A 16915-nucleotide genomic window follows, 5' to 3' on the forward strand; every position below is an offset into this window, starting at 1 on the left:
CTCCGTGGTGCCCAGTGACAGGACAAGAGGCAACGGGCACAAACTGAAACACAGGAGGTTCCATCTGAACATGAGGAAAAGCCTCTTTCCTGTGAGGGTGACAGAGTGCTGGAACAGGTTACCCGGAGAGGTTGTGGAGTCTCCTTCCTTGGGGATATTCAAAACCTGGCTGGATGCAATCCTGGGAAATATGCTCTAGAGGACCCTGCTTGAGCAGGGGGGTTGGACTAGATGATCTCCAGAGGTCCCTTCCAACCTCAGCCATGCTGTGATTCTGTGAAAGCAAAGTGCAAAATCAGTAAGCAGAATTATCTAACACACCTTCATGTCTGACCCAGTATAGTTAAGATTTATAACAACTGACATTGTTGTGATTATAATGTGTATAATCATTCCTTCTGTGCAGTATTTTTCATTTTGGGCATTATGAGCATTGAACATTCAAATGTCAGCACATGAAAAAAATCATGGAGCTCTAAGGGCATTAATGAAGTTGCTTGTATTTGTTTTTAATGACTTGGATCATCTATCTCTACTGCCACAGCATTCAGGCTCCCTCTGTTGCTTTTAATTTGTTTTTCTTCTTTACAATAAGAATGGCATAGATTTGGTATAGGTTTTCTTTCCAAGGTAGTTTTATTTTTTTTGTTCTCGCTGCAAAAAAAGCAGATGCCATTCGTTCCGTATGTATATTTCAGTACAAAATCAAAAGGGGCAAAATATCTTGCCAAAGGGGCCTCCATGCCAGTACTATTTATTATAAATGGGTTTTTTTTCCAGTACTCTTGCAATGAGTTCTGATAGCCTGCTGTTCTGTTGTCCTTGCCTTGACTACTTTTTACATAAAATAAAGCAGGTTGCCTTATTTATGTATTTATTCTTAGCAGCCCACTTTCCCACAGCAATTTAATCTCATTCAGGACTCAAAATCAGCAACAAAAAAAAGTCTTCATTTTATTCACAAGGAGCGAACCCAGTATTCTTGTTTGTATGACATTTGGAATAGTGTTTGGTGCTAAACTTGATGTTATCAGGTTTACACCAAGTGCTTAACTACTTCAGTTGCTCAAGTTTGTTTTATGCTTTAATATTAAAGTAAGGATTACCAGACTGTTTATCTGAGTACCGTAAAATCCTGAGAATCACTGGGAACCTTTGTGCTTACCAAAAGTGGGCGTTACAGTAGTCACCACTAAAACAAACATGCTTTTTCCACTTGTGAGAAGATTAATTTTTAACTACAATGTGAGGAAGGAATGGGAGAGGAGGGAAGAACCTTTCTCATATTTTAATTTTCACCAGTGGGTTATAGAAATACATTCTTGTTTGTCTTTTCTTCATGCACTCACCAAAGTGAATGGCGATGACATTGTCTTGGGTACAGGCTAGGGAGGAGTATTCAAGCTGCTGGAAAGAACAGTGCAAAGTTAGTACAGTCCAGGGGATATTCATGTTATCTGGTAAACTGCCTATGTGTTTGGTGTCTCGTGTAGCACCTGGAATCAGCAGTAAGACATGCCTTTAAGAAGTGATTCCTCTCTACCCCATATGGGTATCTAGATAGGTGGGATGAATGGCCCACATAAAATGGATCTCTTTCCCCTCTAACTCTCTGGGCAACTTTAGACTACGCATCTTCATTTTAGATGAGACAAACCTAGCTCTCATTACAGACACAGACGTACACACACACACACACACACCCCCCAAAGGAAAAAAAAATGCCACAAAAGGATGAATACATCCAAATGCAGTTTCTCTCTGGAAAATGATGCGGGAAAAACATTGGTTTTGAAGTATCTCCTTGAATAGCCACAAGGAGCAAATGTATCATGTGAGAAGGTATCCTGGCGGACTGGTGTAAAATTCTTGTCCCTGCTATCTCATGAAGTACTCGCTTTTACTGAAGAAGAAAACAATTACTGGATAGATTTAAAGGGGAAATTATTTTGCAAATAATTTTCTTTCTTTTTTTCCAGAACAGTAATATGCTTTCTGGCCATAATTACTGGCACTGGGCTTTATATTTTATTGAAAAGGTATGAGATGTTTTCTTATAGAAGTTTTGTGGTGTCCAGATAGATAATTCCTTTTACACTATTTAAAAGATAGTTATGGGGGGCAGGGGACTTCCGGCTATGGGATGTTTTTATAAATAACACAATGCCATTTTTGTAAGATAGTCTGTTATTATACTGAGAAGTTTTAGTTACATTGGAGAAAGTTCCATGATTTTTATTAGAATGTTGAAAAATTGCTTGTGAGATTATTAGATGTTTGAAGATCAAATATTCTCACTACTTACACTTGGCACAATTGTTTGATAGAAAGATGAACTTGGTTCTCCCATCTTTAGACAAAAGTAAGGCAAAATTCTCTTCAAATTCAGTTCTAGATTGCTGGCCCAAAGACTGTAGAAAAGAGACAATGGGACAGATCTATTAAATCTAGTAGCTAATGTTATTAATTTTTCTTGTCATTAAAGAGATTTCAAATTTATCGAAACACTTTATAAAAATAGTTCAGTATTAGTAACATAGAAGGAGAATAATTCCCAGAATTCGTCTAATAGCTTGTTTATTTTGCCGCCTTATGTCTATACAACTTCTTTGTAGCCTGCTTAAAATTATTTTTCTTCCTACCTCTTTGCACACACTGTAGGATGCACTAGTTTTTGCAAAGATCACTGAAAGGAACATTAGAACCAGAGGTAATATCTCATCTTTCTCCCTCATGTGTAACTTACAGCAGTATTGTTTATCCATTACTAAATAAAACCTAAACATACTGATTATTTTGCCTGGTAAATCCTGGTTTATCTTAGTTCTTCCTTCTAATGCCTCTAGGTTTCTTTGACTCAGGTTTTCTGATCAAGTCGTGAGGCAGTTGTGAAACAATATTATGACATCTCTTGATTGTACATATATCTATGACTCTGCCAATCATTTTTGGTTACTGTGACTGAGTATTAATCACACAGTCCTTATTTGCTTTTACAGGGTGAATATGAGGCTGCTTTGACAATTTACGACAATTATGTGAGTAGAGGGCTCTTTTCTTTACTGTGAACGTACTCAAGACCATGATATGTGCTTTCTTCCCTCTGTATGAGATTGAAGCCTGTCAGTGTGCCATACTTATTTTATTTACATCTGTTGTTACAATGTTTATGGGGAAGCTGTTTCTCAACTGGTAAAATGCCCAAAAGACACAGCATTGTATAGTTTATAAGTGATTCTTACACTTGTGCTTTTAGGAGCTACAGGGGTAGCACTGGTACTGTTTGCTAGTCTCTCCGTGTCTCTTATTCATGCTATGTAAGTCCTAGAGAAAACTTTTAAAAAGGGATGTAAAATATATTCCCTATAAACTCAAATTACCTTTGCAAAGAACTAATTTTGCATGTTAACTAATGGGTCAACATAAACATGCCTTTTCATTCCTACTAGTTTATTATAGTTCTTTACTGATCAGATTTCAAAACACTTTTCTTAAATAAGCAATACCAAATCAGATGGGATAACATATCTTTGTAAATATTGTAAAAACAGTGGAAGTATTAAGACACTTGCTGTGTAGACTCCATCTATTAACCCTGGCAAAGTGAGGTAATATTTACAACTCTGTTTCGGAAAGAACAGAATATGCTTGTGGCCTCTAATACTTACTGGATTTAACTTCGACATGGGCAGAACAACACAAATGAAACAAAACATATATGTTTGTTTTTGCACATTGCTCTATTCAGGAAAGATGCAATTAGAGCTATTGCAAAACAGATGTTTCTGGATGAATCAGAAGCTAAAATTAATTCTGTACTGTGTCCAGTTCTGGGCTCTCCAATACAAGAGAAACATGGTGCTACTGGGGTGAGTCCAGTGAAGGGCTACTAAGATAATTAAGGGCCTGGAGCATCTGTCATATGAGGAAGGGCTGAGAGAGCTGGGACTGTCGAGCCTGGAGAAGAGAAGACTGAGAGAGGAATCTTACTCCTATGTACAAGTATCTGAAGGAAAGTTGTCAAGAGGATGGGGCCAGACTCTTCTCCCTGGTGCCCAGCGATAGGACAAGAGGCAGCTGGCACAAACTGGAACACAGGAAGGTCCATCTGAACATGGGGAAAAACATCTTTCCTGTGAGGGTGACTGAGCACTGGAACAGGTTGCCCAGAGAGGCTGGAGTCTCCTTCCTTGGAGATATTCAAAAGCAGTCTGACCATGATCCTGGGCAACGTGCTCCAGGCGACCCTGCTTGAGCTCTCCCGATGCTCTCCAGAGGTCCCTTCCAACCTCAACTGTTCTGTGATTCTGTGAAAATAAGCTTGATTATCTGATGAAGTTTCCACTAGCACACTGGCAGGGTAACTTACAGAATACCTGTGGTTACAGATTGCTCCCCGGTATCTGTTGAGTGGAAGCATGCTGGATATTGTAGATAGCTGTTCTATGCTGTACCGACTTCATTTGGAAGGTAGGATACCAATCATTCTTCTTAAATTGTAAGGGAAACAGACTTTTTATTTATTTTTGCACATTGGAGAAGGTTATTTACAGAGCAGGCTTGGTCAGTGTTACAGAGGAAATCTTAAAATTCTCCTCTTGAGAAAAGCCTCAGTTTAGAGTCTATTATAAAGTGCATAACCTTTATCCCGAGCACGCATGTTTCCTCCCGCCCCCTCCCAGTACCCTTTTTCATTCAGCACAAGCTGAATGTGGTCACGTACTTCTCTGGCATATTTCACTTCTATTGTTGCTGGAGATCTGAGGCTGAAGGATCAAATACATAAGCCCCTAAAAAGCTGTAGAGCTTCCCTTGTGGTAAATTTCCAATCAGCGCTAATACTTAACTTCATATTTTGATATTGATTGAAATAACTAGTACATATATATTATGCCACTGAGTTGTGAGACTATACAAAGAGCCAGAGGCTCCCTCCTTAACTTTTAGAATGTACATGCTAGAGTTCTGCGGGATGGGGGAAGGGGGAATTAAGTTTTTTTTATAATATTCTGTTAAAATACTAGTGATACATTGAGTATGTGTATGAAATCCATCTTACCAGTCTGTATAATTTGATTGCTACAGGTGGTTCATTATAAACACCATTTCCAAGAAGAGATGAGCCATCTCATAGTAAAGCCAGGACCTCTCGTAACGCAATCTAGAGTTTTCGTGAAAAATTATCAACAGTCAGCAAACTATTTGCCCAAATATGGCAGTCTGTAGCTGAGCATTAGTCTATTAATTTTGCCGTATCAGGGACAGGTTTCTTAAGTTTATTAGCAATGCTATTTATGCTGGGTGAAAGTGCAAGTATATTGCAAAGTGATGTTTTTGCATCTGGCATTCTTACTGGAGAATAATTTTTTTACTCATAGGTGTAAAGCTTGGAAACAGGTGGGACAATGTTCTGAAGCTTACAAAGAAGCACACCAATGATCACATTCTCCTGTTTAACGATGTACACATCTTGATGTCCTCGCTTGGAGCCAAAGACCACAAAACTACTGATGAGCTTTTAACAACTCTTCAGGAACATGCCAAGTAAGCAAGTGGATTAAAATACTATATTGAATAAATAATTTGTCCACACAACTGCAGGGTGATAATGTATGACTTAATGTCTAGAGGAGCTTCTGATCTTGTTGCGTAGAAATCTCCTGCATTTGAGGTCCTGGACTCTACCTGAACATTTGCTGTGTATTTTCTTTCATTGAGTTCATACTAAGCTATGTTACATACAAAGGATGAAAGTATTTCACCTGTATAGTAATAAGAACACTCTATATCTATAGCTGTCTATGGTGGTTCTTTTTACTCTAATTTAAAAGGTTATTCTTTAGTCAGAGTGCATTAATTAGTAATGATATTCTAATAAATACTATTAAATGTGTTGAAAACACTAGAAAGTATTTTGCATTCAAACTCAAGTATCTGCAAAATTTGAGTATTTCAGTATTTCAGCTGAACTGTTTTTGTCACATTTCCTTAGATATGAAGTAAATGTAAATGTAGATTGCCTGTGTGTGTGTATGTGTGGTTTTTTTTTTAATTTGAGTTCAGTACATGAATGACATAAATGCAATTAATAGATCCTAAAAGCAAGTTACAGGTTTGAATGGTATGTGTGAAACATTATTTTAAGCACAAAAGTTAGAAGTATTTACAAAGCTATAAGGAACAGACCACTTGGCTAGATTCTGTAGCAAACTTAAAACAAAAGATTAATACCTAACCAATAAATATTTGTGCATAACTGCTTTATAAGTAGAATCTCTCTCATAAGTGTGACTGATAATTTTGGATGTATAGATGTTAAACATTTCCAAGCAAAAGTGAAAAGGGAGTTGCTAAGATTTGGAGAGACTGAGTCTGAGGATACAAAACTGAGAAATAGGCTTGATAGGGAAGGAAACTCATGATTTAGTGTCAAATGATGTTTCTATTTGTCCTGCTTCTGTCCCTGGAATCACACCCACCACCTTTCCTCCCCAGCTTTCTGGCTGTAACAGCTTGTGAATTTTGGCTTACTGCGGTCTGAGCCCATGACTGCTGGTACTGCTTTTCAGCTTGCCAATTAATAATTTCAGTCAGTTCTAGCTTCCTAACCCCCTCTAGCCTCTTTTTACTCCATTTCAGCATCTATCATTTGAGAACAAGGAAGGAGAACCTGAAATTGTCACTATTTGTTACTGACTATAATACCAGACAATCAAAAAAAATTTGAATTTTTAAGAATACTTATCAAAACAAATAACTGTCAAACCTAAGTATATCTGATCTGACTAAAGTTGGAGATGGTAAATGTCCTTTGTATGCTCACTGCGCATGCCCACCGCTTCAGGGAATATTTAATGAACATACAATACTTATCCTCCAGCTAGAGCTTCCTTTTGTATATCCATTCAGCCTTTTGTAGTAATACAGCTGTATATTTTTAGCAGTAGTGTGAAGCACAGTAAAGCTTAATTTTTTTTACTTGAGAAAACAGACTATGGTAACAACAGGCACTTTGAAAAACTAAATAACCAGGCTGAGTTAGTAATCTGTATGCAGTAAAGCTAGTATACAATAAAAGATTAATTATATACATCATTATGAACGATTTCTAAAATGTAGTTTATATTTCTTAAAAGGCAGTGGTAAAACTCTTACTTAAGCAAACAAGAGTCATCCTTGAATTTTTATTACTATTTTTTCCTAGTCTTTGCAATCTGAGGTTGAAATTAAAAAAAAAAAAAAATTATTCTGTGGCGCTCTCTGGTGGTTGATATCACATGCTCATTTTCACAGATGGAAATGCTCTTCTGGTTTTAATTCAGGGGTTTATGTTCAATATTTCAGATAATTGCAAGAGAAAGTAAAATCAGTCTTCTGTATATGTGCGTTTTCTGAGAGCTGAAACACATGCTTAAATGAAGAATTTCTTCATTGTTAAGTATCTGTAACCAGGTATTTAAAATACACATCAATTGTGTGCTTATAACTTTCCAGATGGCTATATTTTTGTAAGGAACAATAAATACATAGGCAACACTGCATGCTGAAAAAAATCAGTGTTTACCTAGTGGGAGAAAAGGGAAGTTTGTAGACGTAACTGTAGAAAGAGAGCACAGAGAATTTAGGCCAAAGCTCAGTACTTTGAAAGGCAGAGCTTTAAAAACAATTTGATTTTTTTTTTTTATATTGCTGTCATTTCTCTCAGAAAGATGATGTTAACAGAAAGCATGTGCATGCACATTTTTGAGGACTTAATTGTAACTATGTGGCATTTGCTGAAGTGTTTACTTTTACCATATGTACTTTTTTCAAATCTTCCTCTTGGTAAGTTTAAGGTACTAGCTTAGGAGCCTGGCCCTCAGCTGTTGTTACAAGCACTCTAACCAGAAACCAGAGACTAAGATTAGTACTCTAGTCCCTTAACGTTAAAGGTTAGATGGAAAAATTGCCCCCCCAAAAAAAAGCTATTTTAAGCAACTGGTTTGATTTACAGCATTGAATTATGTGCGCTGTATTCTCAGAGATAGCTATATTGCCTGGGATAGAAAGCACTCCTCCCTTTCCAGCGCTGACAACCAGCCTTTTGGCACTTAAATGAGGTATCTGTCTCCAAAGCCGTGTTGCTGTCAGCTCTTGCTGCAGCAGTGGAAAGACACGCTTCCACATTGCCTGTGCAAGTGCTGCCTGTGGACCAAAGAGCTATAATTCTGGTTACTTGGTTTTTTTGTTTGTTTGGGTTGTTTGTTTATTTTTTAATATGGGAAACAATGACTGCTTGTATATATGCTTTCTTCCACAGGCTTATTGTCCTGCTATGTCTCTCCCACTGATAGATGGGTTAGCATACAAGCACTAAAAAAGAAAGAAAAATACTTACCTTAAGAACTAGATGAAATTCTTCGGTTGTTTGTGAACCTGAGAGCAGTCGGTCTAAGAGCACTCATGGATGGAAAGAGAGAGTAGACTTTGAGAGCTATGATACAGTTTATATCTGAGATACGGTGTGACACTGAGGTGTGTGAACAGAGATGTTTTGTGAGGTTATAGTTTGGAGCTCTCTGCAAGAAATTGCTAGTGATTTTTAACACAGGTGCAGACAGTCAAAGAACTAGCAATAAGATGCTCCGGTGAGATTAGGATAGAAACTTGTGTAGCATTTCTGCCTAGAGAAAAGAGCCTTGGAAGACAGAGATAGTAACTCCCCTATGTTTTTATTCCCAAGTGTATTTAAGGAAACACGTTTCTGTTTCTTCTCTTCTCTGTTCTTGCCTGTTCCTTCTAAAAGTGCACATTGAGGGGAGAAGTTGCTACCAGAAAAACTTGGGTGGTGAAGAACCCGCACAAAGTATTGTCTCTACTTTGTCATCCAAGTCCTTTGCCCTTCAGTAAGGGTCATTACCAAGCTAGTTGTCAGATAAAAGTTTTTCTACTTGTTGTAGCCAAAACCGTATATTGCAAAGGCAGGAAGTATTGGGCTTGTGCCTTTAGCAAATATGTTCAGAACAGGGAAGAATTCCTGATTGTTGGGTAACAAAAAGGTGAAAGTAACATAACTACAGAAAACCCATCATCTGAACAAAGAACTTGAAACATCAGGCTTTGTATGGTAAAAAATTATTCTATCTGCAGGCAGGGACAGAATGGCACTGAAAGAACGCATATTTATCATTTGTTTTATCAGAATTTAATCACTTTCTCGTTCTACAGAACACGTTGTGAAGAACATGAGCTCTCCCTGGCTCCAAGTCTGGGGTTGCCACTATGCCAGGCTTTTGTAGAGTTTGAAAATGGAAATTGTGACAAAGCTGTAGACCTGCTGTACCCAATCCGTTACCAATTAATCCAAATAGGAGGCAGTAATGCTCAGGTAAAGGAGCAAGGCTTTTTAATGTGACTTAATCCTCTTTCAGTAGCCTGTTAGGCACTTACATTATTAATAACACTTCTTTCTTAGAAAGTGAAAAACTGAATTATGCTTGTGATTGAATGCTGTTCGCAAACACTTACTAGTAGTGCTAACTATTTAATTTTGCTTGTGGATGAGTTTCTTTCCTCAGGAGTTTTAACAATTTGCTAAACAAGACATTGTAATCAGCAATATTGTAGAAGTTACTTATTAACTTGTTTTTTCTCCTAACTTTTTTTTCCAGAGAGATATTTTCAGTCAATTATTGATCCATGCTGCTTTAAATTGTAAATCACAAGCCAAACAAAACCTTGCTAAGTGAGTATTCTTGCTGCTAAATATTTGTGGAAATGATACTGTTTTTAAAAGCAAGAAGTGGCTAGTATGCTCAGACGCTAAATTAAAGCTGAAATTATATGCAATCATTCAAGTTAAATGCATAAACATTTTTTAAACTAGGATAAAAGTATAATAGCTCCCAATTATCTCATAGTCCGGATGAATGATCTGTATTTGTTCCAGGGCAGTTGATTTTTAAATGGTTCTTGCATCTATTGCAGCCTCTTACCTGTTGATCAGTGTACTTAGTGGACTGCTAAACTTCTGTGAACTGCTGAAAATCAAGTCCATCCTAATGATGACGTTATCTACTGTATTGGGAAATATGTTAGAGATTCAGCTATGTGAGCTTGCTCTAGTACACATCATAAGAGTTGCTCAGTGACCCATACTGAGTTCTATTAAAATTTATCGACTAGGTCTGCCTGTGCACTTTAAAGAATGGATCTTTAGGACTACATACGGCCCTGGCTGTTCTCCTTGCCAAGGTCTCCCTGGTGTGTAAAGATTAGATAAAAGAATCAAAATAAGTCTTCTGTGCACTCTGAGCCCTGAGTGTTTGTTTTTAGTGTCAGAGCTGAAAAGAATGCCGTTCTGCCTTTACTTACTGCCAAGGGCAAATGGTAGATCTTCCTCCTCCTGGTTTTCCTTCCTGCTGCTGCTGCTCTGGTCCCTTCCCTAAACATTACACTTCTCATCTCTTATAAAGAAATGCTGCACCTTAAGAGCAGGTCCCAGGCGCTCTGTCCTTCCTTACAGTGATATGGCTGAGGATCTTATGGGAAAACTGCTGATATACACATGACCTTCCTCCCTTTCTATCTCCTACCTCTTCTCTGTTTTCTCAGATGCCTCCTGAGAGAACGTGATGTGATGAGACCAAATTCACCAATGACGGAGCGACTTATTAGGAAGGCAGCAGCTGTACATTCAATGGCCTAGGTCTTTCCTCTGTGCTTCAGATGAAATGGCAATGAGCTTACCAATCAGCATTTGGGTGGGGGGACTTGCTGCACTGTAAACCATGCTAAAGCTTCATGGTAGGTAAGAGCACCCTAGGTAGGTAAGAGCACTTGGAGATCTGACAATGATTTTTTTTAAAGTTACAGAACTATTGGGTTTCAGGAGGTTATAACTTAGCTTATTCCATATATGGGAATAAGCTCACCTGCTGATAATGCACAGCTTTCTGAAGCATCCTGGGATACTGCTTTTCTGGTACTTTTTCTTGAAAACTCCCTTGTAGCCTGATTATGGAGATGTGTGTAGGAAATATGGTAACAGTGCCTGGTTTTCAGTCAGATATTGGCCCAGATTGCTACTTTGTTAATTGATATATTAAATAATCAATAATCTGTTCAGGTAATTCAAATAGACTTTTTAAGCATAGCTAATAGAAAGTAAGGAGCCAAAGCCAGTACAAGCATAAACTGAATTCCATGCAAAGCTTCTAGTCATCTGAGCATGGGTCACAGACCCTCGCATTACAGACCTGTCTGCATTCAGGAGATTCATATTTTTTTACGCTCCCTCCCATAAAATGTTAGGCTTTTTGCCTTAAACAAAGGGCCTTAGAGCTTTCTGAAATTACTGTGTGAATAAAACCAGACATGAGGGACAATGGCTGGCTGCTGCTTGGGAATATATAATGGGGGTATTCCTTTGGCACTTTCAGATCTTTCAGAAAAAAGAAAAAGGCTGGATTTTTCTCCTTAAGCAGTGGTATTTCTGAATGCTAGTTTGGACTAGTGTTTTTGTGCTTATTTCAGCTTTTGGAAAGTCAGGCCTTTCTGCAATCCGAACAGCACCAAGTCACTACATGTTAGCAAAGTATACTTCAAAACCACTATCATAGCATGCACTTTATGGAACACTTGAGCTATCTCAGTATGGGTGAAGACTGGAAGGGAGCTCCCATGAAGAGAGAGAGCTAACAGGAACTGACACAAAGCTTTGTCCTCATGTAAGTGGGGTGATAACAAGCTCTGGTGCTGCAAAGGGGAAGGGTATGAGCCACTTACCTCTATAGAGTTCTGATGCCTGTGAATTCCTGCAGTACAGCAAAGGTAACAGATTATCTTGCAATAGTAAACCAAAATCCCTAATGAAGGGAAAGAAGATAGCATTCCAAACCAAAACTCATCTTGTTTCTGAATGGAAATACCACTGTCTTCAGGTGCCTGAGCTCTGGCTTCTGTATCACATATGCAGCCTCTCCTGGACAGACATGCCTCTCCTTCCTTCCTGTCCAACTCAGGCTCTTGCCTGGGTCCCACAGCAGCCCCCTCTCATGTATAGCTTCTTCTGACCCTACATTGCTCACACTGCACTGTGCTGCACTTGGAGTTCCTGCATAGAGGCTTAAGACCCAAAAGTGTCTTGCCACCACCCTTCTGCCCCAGCCGTCTTTTGAGAAAGGAGTAGACAGCTTATTTTTAAACCAATGATAACTTGTGAAGCCAGACAAGGGTACTTCAGTCCTTGCCTGTAGCCTTTTGAATCCTGCAGGTAGTTGTAGTTCCCTGTTCTTCAGGTACATCACTGCTCTGTGTATCTATCTGGCCATGGCCATGCTTTTGGCTCAGCGTGTGCTACAGTTACAGTAATCTTTTTACTATTGATTTTTAACCAGTGCATTTATAACAATGATTTTAGACAAATAACTTTTTACTCAAGGAATGTAACAAGTCTCCTAGGGAACAAAAACCAGAGAAAACTGCTGGCTGTTTATGAAGTATGTATTTGTGTAAGTGATCCATTGCTACACAAATGTAACAATGACATTTATAGTATTTTTGATATAATGTGATTTAAAACTTAGCCTGCTTTACATCAATAAATTCAGATATGCTTAATTCAGTGCAAGTAAATGACTACTTTGCTTGTAGTGAGGAACTTTTTAGATGTGTTGTTAAACTATAGGTTTACAAACTTAACTCTTTTCATGGGTATAACTAGAAGCTTTTGCATTCAATTAGTACTTTACATTTTGTTGTAGATGAGCACTTCTGATTTTCTGCCTTACCTTCCCCTTCTTACTTTTATATAAAATATTCTAGCTATTCCTTCTGTTCAGTCTGTTTTGCTTTACCCCACTATGCTGAATGCTGAAGTGTAGAAACTGCCATGAAAACACAGCTGTCGCCCATCTTTGGGTCAAGGCTTTGCCTAGGCTCTCTGTACTCCCACCCACAAAGCCCTTCAGTACTACTACAGCTCACTGGTTTTGTTGGCAATGAAGACTTAGCATGAGTGGTATCATGACCAACTACTGTAGATGCTACATTGGTTTTGAGTCATATATTTTTTTTGTTTGTTTGCAAATCGAGACAAGATATATTAACCTGGAGTGAAGTATAATTTTTTTTTTAAACAAGCTTTCCACCCATGTTTTCCTGATACAGGCATACAAATAGATTCTTTCAAAATAGAGAATAAAGGCCTTATTCAGCTGCAGGAAGCTCTTCAAGTGATAGTTTCTTTAAGCTTGCAAATACTTTAGCTCCCTTGCACGCATAACTAGTGATCAAGGCCTTTTGAAAGAACATTGTGTGTGCCTGCATACAGCCACTTTGTATTCTCTAAGGGCGTGCTAATACCCAGCAATGGTGGTCAGGCCTGTTCTGTGGCTTCAGGCTTTTTTCTGGGAAACTGCATTGCATTTGTCTCACAGGCTCATGCCTGTCTGTTGGAGCCTTATCTTTGAGATGTCAGACCCAAACAGCAGCTGTGCCAGAGGGCTGCAAGTTCACAGCTTACACTTGTGCAGAGCTTTCTCTAAGGTAGCCTCTTTTTTTTTGCAGAGGCCTGAATGAGCCAAGAAGCAAATCAAAGCCCCAGAGCCTTGCTGGGGCAGGCTACGAAACCATGTGTGCGCCCTTCTGTTTCACAGACACCTCAAAACACCCTTCAACATCTTTACTACTCAAAAGGTGTGGGGCGGGGGGGGGGAGGTGGGGAGACAACAAACAGAGCTGATGGTCAGCCAACTGCTAAGATCAGATCTGGTGTACATTTTGTTATGGCACCCCATGATTTGTTGGCACCCCAGTTCATGGGAGAGCTGTGGCTCTGAGAGCCTGCGCCAGGGCAGGCAGGGCCAAGTGGAAGACAAGTGATGTAACGCTTCTCAGCACCCTCTTCTCTGCCTCATTTCCCCCTATTTGGGGTTCCAGGTAAGGGATAGAAGATTTAGTGCAGTGCAGATATGCTCTGTTCCTGGACCTAATTCCTGCTTGCAAGGGCTAGCTCTAACCAGTCTCTGAATAACCAGGGCTGGTACTGAACGCTGTACAGATATTTTCATACAGCTTCAGGATCTTCCCAAGGATGCTTATATTTCTTGTAGCAAAGAGCATCTAACCAACCAGCCGTTAACTGTTCCCCAAGACTATGGTTTTGAATCTGTATCTTTTCTCCATAGAGCACTCACTTAAAAAGCAGGCCCTAACTGTAACACTGAAACAGTCTCCTGAATCAGCATGCCAAGTTTACAGGAAATGCTAGAAAGTTATACCAAGAAATTCAAGACCAACACCAATATTTTCAAACTCAGCAGTGACTTTCTTATTCCCGTGGGTACTTAGCAGGGTGCTGCTGGCCAGCTCCATGACATTTATCTTTCCTATGTGAGGTGCATGTGAAAAGCCTCGGTTTAGAAAAATTGCTAGATAAAAGGAAAGTCAAATGGAACTGGCCACAGAGGATTGTATATAATTCCTGATAAAGACAGTATTACTCAGTTTGCTTTAGATTTCAAACATCCACAGTAACATACTTTTCCAGGCAAGCACTTTTTTTTTTTAATGTTGCCATTCAGCAGGGCCTTTTGAAAAATTGTGTTGCACAAACATATTTTTGAAAATAATTGCTGTAAATAAGCCATTTGAAATCCAAGTTCTATTGGAAGTCAGTCAGCAAGATGCTTTGAAAACACAGCCTCCTAACCCACAGCTCATTTTCCTTCAGAAATAAGTGTTTGGAGCCACTGTGGATTAACGTAGTCAGTCGCTCTAATTAAAACACCCCTGAGACAAAAGTCTTCAAACACCATGGAGAGATATGCTAATTAAGGCCACATGGCACTGTGGCCATTTTGAACACTTCATCCCTTCCTATATACGTACATTCAATCCAGCTGGGGAAATGGAGTCAAATTTAAAGGACAAACATGCCAGTAACTTGAAATCTAATTGAGCTACTACTAGAAAGCACATTATTCTAAAACTGCGCTGTTGCCTTAAGTTTGTCTCTGTTGAATTCAGCTTAGGTACAAACGCAAGCTCACTTTTCACAGGGGCATATAAACAAAAACAGGAAATAATTGCTAGTCATTTACTAAATTAAGTACGGTAGGTTGGAAATGTGATATTCAGTGGTGACATGCAACAAATTCTTGCTAAGAATTAGTGTCTTGGTTTATTTAATATTTACAAATTGTGTCTTTCATAACACACATTCTGTGAAGCTATTTTGTAAGGTTTTCTTATCTCTTAAAGCACAATAAATAATTATTCACTCAGTTTAAAGAAGGCATCCAGAAGTTACAAGTGTGCTGCTGGAAGACTCAAGAGCAGCAGTATTTATGCTCATGAACAACCTAAAAAAGGGTGAAACTGTTGGATTAAACACAGAAGCATGTGCCTTCAGCAAATGCATTTTTTAGCCTTTCCTGAACAAGTTTGTTCTGCAGCTATTGACCTCAAAAGCCATTAATCAGATTCTAATATGTGGCTAGTGAGTGTGGCAGATACACCAGGACATTCAGCAAGCTGCTTTTAGCAAATCCAGAAATCCACAAATTGAAATGTTACTATCACATGTGGGCTATTTCAGACAAAAATACAGACCACAAACACCAGTCTTAATAAGCAGAGCTAGAATTTCCAAAAATAAGCAAATGTGGCTTCTATTCAGAGTCACAGGAGGAAAAAAATAATCACTTCCAAAATTCTGTCAAATTCTGTCCTTTACTCTCGAAACAACACTTTGCTTTGGTTTTACCTTGAAGTGTGCTTGTTGCAGCAAGCACTGTGACTATAATCCAGCCTAGTGGCTACACAGCTGCCTCTGAAGGTATTAATCCTTTTGTCTCACCCATTGTGCCTTTTGCCAAGCTCATAGGGCAGAGGATAACGGGGTGCCTCTGACATGCATTGCATTTTTCTTGTAAGGCAGTCGTCTTAGCATAGGTTAGGAAGAGACTGAGGTGCCTGCAGCTGGGAGAGCTGATTCTTCTTTATGCTCCATCCTTCTATGTTCAGAGTCATTTTTTCTAAATTTTCTTCCCTCTTCAGGTCAGTTACCCACAAATAAGTTTTCTTCTTTCTCCTTCCCCCAGATCAATTCTCATCTACAATCCAGCCCCCTCCCCCCCCCCCCAGATTACATAGCCCATAGCCTGTGCACCAGAGTTACAGCCCCCTTGTGGCAGCATTTCCTGCCAGACCTGCAGAAGTGCAATCTTGAGGATGCGAAGCACAACCCTGCAGTTTTAGTTTCTTTATCTTTCCTCTAGATTTCAGGATCTGAGCTGATTTTAAATTGCCAGCATCCCATTGGCTTTTAGTGAGACACAGACACAGTCTGTTCAGGGAATTTAAGCATGTTGTAAAGGAGGAAGTGGATCTATAACATATAACTTCTCCATCTACTTGCCTGTCTGTAGCTTACAGTGGAAAAAAAAAAACAAAGTGCAGCACTAAGTCTTGTAGGTGCTTAGTTCAGATTCTTTAAAAGTTACTTATCTAAGATATTCAGAGTAATAAATCCTAAGAGTAAGTCAATACCTGAATACTTGCCCTGCATTTTAGAAGCAGTAATTCCACCAGTGCTTCGCTCTCATCTTTTCCTTTTTCCAGGACTTCAACAATTGCTGAGTGCAGCTGTTTAATTACATGGAATCCAAACAAACTACCACAATGCTTAATATTATTACGGGCATTTTAGTTACAAAGTTAATTTACATAAATATTGTCTGTGAATCAGACTGTATTCTACCCTTCAGACTTAGCTAAGCAACTACAATGAAATGTAAAACTACATCCATGCATTTGCCCAGTTTAGAAACACAGAAGAAAGGAAGACAGTGAGCAAATGTATTACATGGCTAAATCACCAAGTCTGTTTGATTTTAAGTTGGAAAAAAATGGCACACTAACAAGCTAAAAG

The 16915-nt window shown here is 38.9% G+C and overlaps 1 protein-coding gene across 1 annotated transcript in view; it reads left to right on the top strand.

Moving 5' to 3' along the window:
* Positions 1–12809, top strand: part of TTC38 (tetratricopeptide repeat domain 38) — a 25761-nt gene extending 12952 nt beyond the window's left edge. The window contains exons 8-14 of the mRNA XM_068952917.1: positions 1980–2039; positions 3000–3038; positions 4389–4470; positions 5379–5544; positions 9208–9367; positions 9651–9724; positions 10594–12809. Coding sequence (XP_068809018.1) covers positions 1980–2039; positions 3000–3038; positions 4389–4470; positions 5379–5544; positions 9208–9367; positions 9651–9724; positions 10594–10687 — 675 coding nt within the window. The 3' untranslated portion in view covers positions 10688–12809. The remainder of the gene's footprint in view (positions 1–1979; positions 2040–2999; positions 3039–4388; positions 4471–5378; positions 5545–9207; positions 9368–9650; positions 9725–10593) is intronic.
* The last annotated feature ends 4106 nt before the right edge of the window (positions 12810–16915 follow it).

This window comes from Struthio camelus, chromosome 1, assembly GCF_040807025.1.
Source record: "Struthio camelus isolate bStrCam1 chromosome 1, bStrCam1.hap1, whole genome shotgun sequence".
In the NCBI taxonomy this organism is placed as follows: Eukaryota; Metazoa; Chordata; class Aves; order Struthioniformes; family Struthionidae; genus Struthio; species Struthio camelus.